We start from the raw sequence: 11917 nt of genomic DNA, 5'->3' as shown, positions 1-11917 counted from the left end.
CTTACCGCAATACGTCAGCACGTCAGGCCACCTGGTCTCCGCACCCCAGTGTTAATCTGTACGTAGTCACAGCCCCGGTGTTGATCTCAAATCTCAAATGACATCACAATAAACAAAAATACAAATATAGGCACTGTCGGACCGTTTCTATTCCACCTTTAGCAGCTGCAACACTAAACTGATGAACACATGAATTCATGATTCTAAACCTGTTATGAAGTCATGAGTATCTGTGTCAGTAACCTTTGGGACTGATGTTACTGCGGTCACAGGTGTGGGCGGAGCTTTGTGAAGACACACACTGAAGGTAGACCAGCTTGATGTCTTACAGGAGACATTAAGGTTGTGTTTGTTTTCTCTCTGTCCAGCTGTGTCGTCTCCATCCTCCTTCACCCTGAAGACAAACACCATCAGCACCACCGTCCCCAACTCCTACTACCCAGGTACCAAACACCTGTCCTTTCAGTCTTAGCCAGTCAGATTCAGACACAGTGTGATTCTGAGGAGACGTCACGTCACAGTAATTTACCTCACCTCTCACAACACTGTTACCATGGTGACCTTACAGGGTATCATGGTTTCCACAGGGGGCGCCGTCCTTCTCCTCTTCAGAACTCGGTAAAATGTGACTCATGTTGGACGCTTAGATAAAACAGCTGGTCTAAATCTGGCTCTCCTGATTGGCAGACTTATGATCAGTCTAACCACCTTACCAGCTCTGAGCCCTAACTGGTGCAGCAACATTCAGTCGAGTGCAGAAACATTCAGTCGAGTGCAGAAACATTCAGTCGAGTGCAGCAACATTCAGTCGAGTGCAGAAACATTCAGTCGAGTGCAGAAACATTCAGTCGCGTGCAGCAACATTCAGTCGAGTGCAGCAACATTCAGTCGAGTGCAGCAACATTAAGTCAACTGCAGCAACATTCAGTCGAGTGCAGAAACAGTCAGTCAAGTGCAGCAACATTCAGTCGAGTGCAGCAACATTCAGTCGAGTGCAGCAATATTCAGTCGAGTGCAGAAACATTCAGTCGAGCGCAGAAACATTAAGTCGAGTGCAGCAACATTAAGTTGAGTGCAGCAACATTCAGTCGAGTGCAGAAACATTCAGTCAAGTGCAGCAACATTCAGTCGAGTGCAGAAACATTAAGTCGAGTGCAGCAACATTAAGTTGAGTGCAGCAACATTCAGTCGAGTGCAGAAACATTCAGTCAAGTGCAGCAACATTCAGTCGAGTGCAGCAACATTTCTCTTGGGTCAGCTGGACCCGTCCTGAAATGTAGGGAGCTGATTTTTCCTTCTGTTTCTTTTCTTTTTCCTTTGTCCTGTCTGTCTTTGTGTCCGTCTGTCTGTCTTTGTGTCCGTCTGTCTGTCTCTCTGTCTTCCTGTCTTTCTGTCTTTTTGCTGCTGATGTGTCCTGACGGCAGATCCCTTCGTACCGACGGCCATTCTGGGTGAGACACTTTTCCTTTCCTTCCTCTGTAGGACAGAAAAACCAACAGGACAGGAAGTAGACAGACAGGTGAGACAGAGAAGAGAGGGACAGGTGAAAGGACAGAGAGGATGGAGAGAATGAGACAGAGACAGAGAGAGTGATATTTTTACTTCCATCCATCCCTGCTTGCTTCTCGTTCGGCTGCCTTTTGTTTTGTTTTTTCTTTATTTTTAGTTTAATTCTTTTATTTATGATTTTATTTTTCTCCAAATCCTCCATCTTTGATTATTGTGTTCATTTAATGATTCAGATAATTTAGTTTATTTTTCTTTTGTTTAGACTTTCGTCATTGGTCTTATTAAAGATTTATTTTTTCTTTTTGACAAATTTTTAGTTATTGATTGTTCTTAAATTCTTTTTTTTTTTTTTTTGCTTTTTTTAATTAATGTAATTGTTTTCATTTTTTAAAGTTATTTTAGTCATTTTTTAAATTTACTTTAATTTAATAGCTGTTACCTGGTTATTGTTTGTGGTAATTTCTTCACAGTGTAATTAACTCCATTTGTTTTTTTATTTTATTTCTTATTTCTGATATAATTTTGATTTATGAGTCTGTTTGGTTTTGAGGGCTTTTAGTTTTTTTTATTTGGAAAAGGACGGTGGGCTTCACTCCATCCCCACATCCACAACATTCCTGCGTGTCGTGTTGACGTCACGTCTGTCTGTGACCTCCAACCTCTGCATGGACACAACACGCCCTTGTGGACTGGGGGGGAGGAAAACAACAAACAAACAATAAATAAACAGAGACACAACAGCAGAGTCAGTCAGAGGTCCTGTAAGCTGCTGGGTTTATTCTCTGGACGTCTCAGCTGAGATTATGGGATGTCGCAGATGTTTGTGGATTTTCAGGTTGTCTTGATGTAACATGGGAAGAACAGGAAGATAAATAAACACAAACAAACACGACCTTTAGAATCAGGACGGCGGAGCTGAGCTGGCTCACCCTCCGCCGTCCATTCAGTGATCAGGCGTTTAACTGTCATCACATGAAGAAGAAATGAGACACGCTATAATGTTCCTATGAACAGATTTTATTTCAGCAAATGTCATCTAAGAGAAATATTACATCAAAATAATAGAGATTCAACATATTTGTTAAATCACCAAATTTTTCACTGACAGTGTATTTCACTAGGTTAGCAGCTAAAGCTAAGTAAAGCTAATTTAGCTAAATTAACCAATTAAACTAATTAAAGCTAATTAAGCCAACTAAAGCTAAAAAAGCTAACTAAAGCTAATTAAGCTAACTAAAGCTAAATAAGCTAACTAATTTGAGGTTTGCAGCTCGTGGTTCAGGCGCAGAAAAAAATATATGACATGTTTTTTTTTGTTTTTTTTTTTAACATTTTAACATATATCCTGAATCTGAACAAAATTGTTTCCCATCTAGTCAACAAGCTAGTCAGTTATTATTTGGTCCTTGTTCATAATTTTTCAAGAGGAATGCACATCATAAAAGAACAAATAACATCAAGGCATTAATGATGATAATACTAATACTATTGTATTTATTTAGCAGTTTTTAAAAACAGACATTACAAAGTGCTTCACAAGACAATAAAACCAGTTACATGAAGCAGTATACACAGCAAGGTATCTGTAAAGAGATAAACAAATAAATACACAGAAATGTGTGTATGAATATGAACATGTAACCACACAAATAAGCTAGTCCAGAAATATATAGGCAGAGTTTCAGTTTGAGTGAAAGGATAAAGTGGTGTTATAGAAACATGGTGGAAACATGACGACACTAACAGATGATGAAGCAGTTTGTTGAGTTTTGAGAGACTGTTTAAAAACACCCTGATGTCACCTGATGCTTTGTGAAGCCTCAGTTTGACTCTTATGTCACTGACTTCCTGTAAATACCTGCTATTTAAAGACACAGCAACATCTAGTGGATGTTGTCATCCTAACAGAGCTGAACTGACCGGTAGAGATAACTCAGTCAGGTTCAGGGCGTTCTCTACGCTGCAGCACAACATTGAAAGGTTCAAATAAAATGTCTGTGTTCCTCTAAATGGACCAGGCTTTACAAACTCAACGTCATGGTGTGTTGAAGACTCAAACTACAGACTCAACTCATCAGGAAAATGTCTCCTGAGGTTATACATCAAACGAGAATTTATATCATTTCCTCACTGAAATCTGTAGAGTTCTGCAGGGATCATGTTTTCCTGTGGCCCCACCCTGAGTCAGCGTTGCTTGGGTCCCTCCGCAAAAAGCCAGCGTGAATTTATTTAAATTAGATTTTGAATTATTAAAGAAAATAAACAAATCAGAACACACATTCTCATCCTTCCAGGATTTGTTCAGTCAGATAATCTTTACTAATGAACTTTATGATTAATGAAGAATAAATTTAATCAGCAGAATTTAAAAGCTAACGTTAGGCTGTAAGCAAACTACACCACGGTCACATGACTTAATGTCACCACCACAGCGAGGCTGTAAAGTCGTGTTCGGCGTGACGATGATCTGTAGTCTCATGTAGACACTTGTTAGAGACACATAAAGCTTCTAAATCACAGTGGAGTATTTTTATTGACGTTTAACAAATCAACACGTCCTCACTGCGACCTCGTCACGTGTCATTAACATATGATGTCCAAGGTACCCTGGGTGTGTTGGTTGTTGACGTTCTGGGACGCCGTGTCAACTTCAGCCTGTTACATGCATTGTCTGTTTTCAAAATACACTTCTGTTTTCACAGGAAATGTACAGTTTGCATACAGTCTCTTTCAAAATAAAAGCACTACGTCGGTACAACACCACCAACTGATGTTTTTTCCTTGAACAACACACACACATGGTTACGTTTAGCCAACACACACACACATGGTTACGTTTATCCAACACACACACACGTGGTTACGTTTATCCAACACACACACACATGGTTACGTTTATCCAACACACACACATAGTTACGTTTAGCCAACACACACACATGTGGTTACGTTTATCCAACACACACACATAGTTACATTTAGCCAACACACACACATGGTTCCATTTATCCAACACACACACATGGTTACGTTTAGCCAACACACACACACGTGGTTACGTTTATCCAACACACACACACATAGTTACGTTTAGCCAACACACACACACACACATGGTTACGTTTAGCCAACACTCACACACATGGTTACGTTTGACCAACACACACATGGTTACGTTTAGCCAACACGCACACGTGGTTACGTTTAGCCAACACGCACACGTGGTTATGTTTAGCCAACACACACACATGGTTACGTTTAGCCAACACGCACACGTGGTTACGTTTAGCCAACACACACACGTGGTTACGTTTAGCCAACACACACACGTGGTTACGTTTAGCCAACACACACACACACACATGGTTACGTTTAGCCAACACACACACACATGGTTACGTTTGGCCAACACACACATGGTTACGTTTAGCCAACACGCACACGTGGTTACGTTTAGCCAACACACACACATGGTTACGTTTAGTCGACACACACACATGGTAGCATTAAGCCAACACGCACATGTGGTTACGTTTAGCTAACACCCACACATGGATACGTTTAGTCGACACACAGACACGTGATTACGTTTAGGCAACACACACACGTGGTTACGTTTAGCCGACACACACACGTGGTTACGTTTATCCAACACACACACACATGGTTACGTTTAGCAAATACACACACGTGGTTACGTTTAGCCAACACACACACGGTTACGTTTAGCCAACACACACACACACACGTGATTACGTTCAGCCGACACACACAGACGTGGTTACGTTTAGCCAACACACGCACACATGTTTACGTTTAGCCAACACACACACGCGTGGTTACGTTAAGCCAACACACACACGTGGTGACGTTTAACCAACACACACACACATGTTTACATTTAGCCAACACACACACGCGTGGTTACGTTAAGCCAACACACACACACGTGGTTACGTTAAGCCAACACACACACGTGATTACATTTAGCCAACACACACACACATGTTTACGTTTAGCCAACACAGACACGTGTTCACGTTTAGCCAACACACACACATGGTTACGTTCAGCCAACACACACACACATGTTTACGTTTAGCCAACACACACACGTGGTTACGTTTAACCAACACACATATGGTTACGTTTAGCCAACACACACACACGGTTACGTTTAGCCAACACACACACATAGTTACGTTTAGCCAACACACACACACGTGTTTACGTTTAGCCAACACACACATGTGGTTACGTTTAGCCAATACACACACGTGTTTACGTTTAGCCAACACACACACATGGTTACTTTTAGCCAACACACACACACACATGTTAACGTTTAGCCAACACACACACACATGTTTACGTTTAGCCAACACACAAACACGTGGTTAGGTTTAACCAACACACACACGTGGTTACGTTTAGCCAACACACACACGGTTACGTTTAGCCAACACACACACATAGTTACGTTTAGCCAACACACACACACATGGTTATGTTTAGCCAACACACACACGTGTTTACGTTTAGCCAATGCACACACATGGTTACGTTTAGCCAACACACACACACATGGTTATGTTTAGCCAACACACACGCGTGGTTACGTTAAGCCAACACACACACGTGATTACGTTTAGCCAACACACACACGTGGTTACGTTTAGCCGACACATACACACGTGATTACATTTAGCCAACACACACACGTGGTTACGTTTCGCCAACACACACACATGGTTACGTTTAGCCGACACACACACGTGGTTACGTTTAGCCGACACACACACGTGGTTACGTTTAGCCAACACACACACGTGGTTACGTTTAGCTGACACACACACGTGGTTATGTTTAGCCAACACACACACGTGGTTTCGTTAAGGAAAAAGAACAGGGTTTGGTTTTACAATGTTACGGGAAGTGAACACCGGCCTCCTCGGTGAAAGTTGGTGGTTGTTGGACCCTTCCATCCCCTATATTTGAATTTCCGCTGCCGTAATTTCTGTTGTTGTCCCACACCACCATGCACCATTAAACAATAATGGCAACCGGGCGCGTTTCATGCCAACGTGTCTGACGCCAGAAGTCACTGACCAAGCAGCCAGTATTCGATGACTTCGGAGTGAGACCCGGTTGTGTTAGCTACAGACCTTATTTCAGACATCGAACCAAAAACACACTGACTCCAAGATGAGGAAACTGGAAGTGCTATCATTCGAACTCATCTCCAGGGTTTAGGAGTCATTCCTGGAATCGCCCCATGCTGTCCATTAGCAAGAAAGCAGGTTTAAGGCACTTCCACATTGACTTCACTTTTCCAACCCGGAGGCTAAGTCCACGTCTTCAAACCGCTTGCGGTTCACACATAAATCAAGCGCAGAATGCTTATCTTTGTTTTGCTTGTAGAAAGTGACAAACTTGACACCTCTCTTATCTATGCAAAAAAAAATACATGTTTTAGGCTAAACTCGGATGCTAACTGCTGCCCTAAATATGCTGTTAGGCTAATGCTTAAAGCAAACTGTAGCATAAATTCCTGTTTCTCCTCTCTCCTCAGGCTAGCTAAACTGTCCTCCGGCCAGGGAAATTTGCGGAGTCCTCCACATAGGGTACAGTTAGCCAGGTTAGCTTATGCACTTGCTGCTGGCTGTTACAAGTTCAAATAGAGCTACTGCAGTGCTAGGAGCTAGTTCCTGTTTAAGTCATGCTAGCTGTTTGTTAGCAGTAGACTGAGCCCAGGCTAAAGCTAAAGTTGTTGCTTATACCCTGTCTCCTCTCTCTCTTCTTCTTCTCTTCCTTCTTTCTCTGTGTAAAGTGCCCATTAATGGTAAGTGGTTAAATTTGGGGCTAAGGGGGCGGGACTCATATTGGGGTGGGGGGTGTCTGTCACCACTGCGCATGAGCCACACCCACCACCAGCTGTGATGTCATCAGTTAGCGTGGCCATGCATAATTTTTACTCCTCTGTGAAATTGTGACATCACAGTCCACAACTCCTCCCATCATTTCACCTTGAACCAATCAGCTCTGCCCATTCCTCTTCCTCTGATTGGTTGCCATTTTTTGTTGTCGTGGTTGTTTCATCCATCCTCCTCCGTCCAATCACCAACCGCCACCTCCACGACATTGCCCATCTCCTCGCCCTCGCCATGAGTGGTTGGGCTGTTTGGGACAGAGAGATTCAGATTGGTCAGTCAGCCCCCAGGCTAGCCAATGAGAACAGAGTTAGGGAGTGTAGTAGAAGGTATGTCGCCGAGTCTTTGTTGAAATGTTCACATCAGAGTCCTGGACGTTTATTTGAGGGTCGATCAAAACCAGTTTACAGAAGAGGTTTGTTTTGTTCCAGGACTCTGAATTCTCTGCTCTTTTCACACTGCAGCTCCAAGAACCTGGACCACATCTGGACCAGTACTCATACCGCACTGAACTGGATCCTGACCAGTATTCAGTTCTACTGGGTCTGGACCAGTACTCATACCATGCTCTATTGGGTCCTGACCATTACTCATACCATGCTCTATTGGGTCTGGACCATTACTCATACTATGTTCTACTGGGTTCTGACCAATACTCAGCTCTACTGGGTCTGGACCAGTACTCATACCATGCTCTACTGGGTCTGGACCAGTACTTATACCACGCTCTAATGGGTTCTGGCCAGTACTCATACCATGCTCTGATGGGTTCTGACCAGTATTCAGCTCTACTGAGTCCTGACCAGTACTCATACCATGCTCTGATGGGTTCTGACCAGTATTCATACCATGCTCTACTGGATCTGGACCAGTACTTATACCATACCTTACTGGGTCTGGACCAGTACTTATATTACATTCTACTGAGTCCTGACCAGTAGTCAAACCATGCTCTACTGGGTCTGAACAAGTACTTGTACGATCTGGACCAGTACTCACAATGCTGTACTCCTTTATGTTCCGTCACATCATTGAATTGTGATCAATGGTTATCGCGGCAGTGTGAAAAGAAACAGGGCCAATCACCATCCTCCTTCCTATCATGTGATTTGATGGCATGTGATGTGTGTCTTTCATCTGTGTTGTCATGGTAACAACATGGTAGCTATGGAGGTGGATCAGGGCTTGTCATTGTCAGATCATTGGTCCCTCCAGTTTGTAATAAAACTAACTATTATCATTATTACTATTATTATTATCGTTATTACTATTATTATTATTATTATTATTATTATTATTATGTAAACGATGTTACCCAAACGTATAAAGAGGACCTATTCTGCTCATTTTCACGTTCAGGTTGTATTTTGGGTTTTTATGAGTTTAAAGGTTCGAAGGTTCCGTGTGGAACTTTATACGCTGATTGTTGAGGTGGACACCTGAAGACCGAGACTGTCCTGCCTTTTTCAGGTTGCCTCTAAAAGCTTGTGGACTGACTTTTATATAAAGGACTCGGACTGAAGAACATAACATTATGCACATTCCTGTGCCCTGCTGTTCTTCAGTGCTGCTACAGCACTAACAATGTGTAATGCTAGCTAATGTTAGCTAAGAAATAGAATCCACCCAAACAATGACTCACACAACCGGCACCCACCACAAGAGTCCACACATGATGTGTGTGTGTGTTACATTTTGCAGCAGTTACACAATCAGACAGTGCCCAGTCACCGGGGGTCTGATCCTGGACCACCCTCCTCCAAGTCCTGCCGGATCAGTGAACTTTCTGCTGCAGTTACAGGGATTAGATCCCACTGTGAACCCCAGGGCTGGGATTTTTGCTGGCTGAATTCAAGCAGCTAAAGTCTGAGTTGCCATTCACTCTCCTCCCGCGGAGTTAGTGTCCTTGCAGATGGAAGTAAGGTGGAGGGTTGGCGGGCTGTGCTAGCTAGTTAATTCTTGTCTCGTTTGTTGTCTGATAAACAGTAAATGATTTAACGGTACAAAGCACTAGCCAAGAGCAATTTAGGGGCGGCTAACAAGCCATCCATGACATGAGCTAAGATTAGCCTGCTAGGTTCTTTCATCAGCTCAAGTTAATTGCAAACAGTGAGCTCGTTAGTATGAACGGTCCAAATGAAATACAGGAATATGACAGACCGTAACGTTACAGACCCTTTTAAGGCTGAAGTCACGATGACATCACGATGACATCATGTTATCAGCTGGAGGTGCAGCTGCCTCTGCCCCACAGGGCTGTAGGCTCCATAGGAGTGTTAAAATGTGTTTGTCTTGTTGTGTTATTGGGAGCCAGAATAGAAGGAGTCATGGCTCAAAACCAGCCGCCACTGCCCGTCAACAAAACGATGCTCACTCACGGCCCCGTAATGCACCCTCTGTCAGAGACGCTTTTTTTTTTAGAGCCTCTCCCTTTAACCATGTTTAACAACGTGTAGATGACATGTTCCCCTGATGTTAGCCTGTAGCTACATGTAAACAATATGTTTCCCTGATGTTAGCATGTAGCTACATCTGTAGCAGTGTATGTAATTACAGTAGCAGTAGCGTGTCTGGAGCAGCTAAAGATTTACTTCTACATACGTTAACGTCATTATTTAAAACTTTGGCCTCGTTTATTTTTTGAACATTGTAAAATGAAATATTGGTCTGCATTGTAGGTCCTCTTTAACTGACACAAAACTGAATTAAAAAAAGGAGGCTGGTATAAATGTGTTGACCTTTGACCTGACATCATGAGAAGTCACAGATTTGATTCATCACAACAGGTCCAGTCTGTGCCACCCAACATGATCATACGTCATGTTTGTCTGTCTGTCCAGCCGTCTCTACAGCCTCAGTCTGACCCGTTCATTTTCACTCTTCTGTCCTTCCTCCCCCTCGTCCTCCCACAGACGACAGTCACACTATGACCAGTGAAACCAGTAGCCTGGTCCAGTCCCACTATAAGCAGCGAGAGTCGGAGCGGGAGGCCTTACCCTATCAGACGGGACAGCTGCACCCGGCCATCCGAGTGGCTGACCTGCTGCAACACATCACCCAGATGAAATGTGCCGAAGGTTACGGCTTCAAGGAGGAGTACGAGGTGAGGTGGACACACACACACACACACACACACACACACACACACACGTTGATGCTCACATGTTCACGGTGTCTTTCACACAGAGTCAGTGTTTGGTACACATCCACACAGCGACACATTGACATGTTGACAAGTCGACACATCGACACGTAGAGACATCAACAAGTCGATGTGTTGACACGTTGACAAGTCAGCACGTCATCGCATCACTTAACTCATAAACAGGACAGTATCTGTGACGGACACTTGTTTCATCTGAGTGTTCAGCTCAACCCGATAAATCGATGACATGTCAGAAACAGAAAACAAGTCCAGATGACGGTTTTTAATCTGACCAGCGAGACTCCGTTTAAAGAGACAGAAACCAAACTGATCAATGGCTTTGATTGATCAATCGACTCGATCAGCAGCAGAAGAAACACACTGATAACCTTCAATAACAGCAGGTGTGTGTGTGTGTGTGTGTGTGTGTGTGTGTGTGTGTGTGTGTGTGTGTGTGTGTGTGTGTGTGTGCTCTCCACATGTTTACCCATTTTCATCAGGAGAAACTTACTAATGGATGTTACTTACCTGAACACACACACACACACACACACACACACACACACACACACTCATGGATATACATTATAGATCTTCCCTCCAGCTAATGGGCCAAAACAGGGAGAGAGAGAGTGTGTGTGTGTGTGTGTGTGTGTGTGTGTGTGTGTGTGTGTGTGTGTGTGTGTTCAGGTCTAGTTGCTGCTACCAGGCTGCCCTCAGGGCTAATCCATTATACATACTGAGTACACACACACACACACACACACACACACACACACTCGGAGTATTTTCACCCTCCATTTGCAGGAAGTTAGCGGTGAGGAGTTCTTGCAGTGTTTCTGTCTGTCTGTCTGTTAGATGACGTCAGCCTCTTCACACCAATATGTTTGCAGCACCAGTGTGTTTCTGTGGACACCAGTGTGTGTGTGTGTGTGTGTGTGTGTGTGTGTTTGTGTGTGTGTGAGCTGTGTCCAGGTTTAGTTTATTTGATGTATAAAATGACAGTGTGCGATGACATTAATCAGAAATAAAAACGCGCACCAGGGCAGCACGGTGGTGTGGTGGTTAGCACTGTCGAGAGGGTTGCCGGTTCGATCCCGGGCGTGGGAGCCCTTCTGTGCGGAGTTTGCATGTTCTCCCCGTGTCATCGTGGGTTCTCTCCGGGCACTCCGGCTTCGTCCCACAGTCCAAAGACATGCAGGTTAATTGATAACTCTAAATTGTCCGTAGGTGTGAATGTGAGCGTGAATGGTTGTCTGTCTCTATGTGTCAGTCCTGTGATAGTCTGGTGACCTGTCCAGGGTGAACCCTGCCTCTCGCCCGATGTCAGCTG

The 11917-nt window shown here is 43.7% G+C and overlaps 1 protein-coding gene across 1 annotated transcript in view; it reads left to right on the top strand.

Moving 5' to 3' along the window:
- Nucleotides 1-351: 351 nt before the first annotated feature.
- Nucleotides 352-11917, top strand: part of LOC126397777 (receptor-type tyrosine-protein phosphatase mu-like) — a 54852-nt gene continuing 43286 nt past the window's right edge. Inside the window, exons 1-3 of the mRNA XM_050056731.1 lie at nt 352-443; nt 1425-1451; nt 10352-10542. Of these exons, the coding sequence (XP_049912688.1) occupies nt 10366-10542 (177 nt within the window). The 5' untranslated portion in view covers nt 352-443; nt 1425-1451; nt 10352-10365. The remainder of the gene's footprint in view (nt 444-1424; nt 1452-10351; nt 10543-11917) is intronic.

The sequence above is a fragment of the Epinephelus moara genome, chromosome 11 (genome assembly GCF_006386435.1).
Source record: "Epinephelus moara isolate mb chromosome 11, YSFRI_EMoa_1.0, whole genome shotgun sequence".
Taxonomy (NCBI): domain Eukaryota; kingdom Metazoa; phylum Chordata; class Actinopteri; order Perciformes; family Serranidae; genus Epinephelus; species Epinephelus moara.
This window is presented reverse-complemented; position numbering and strand designations above follow the sequence as displayed.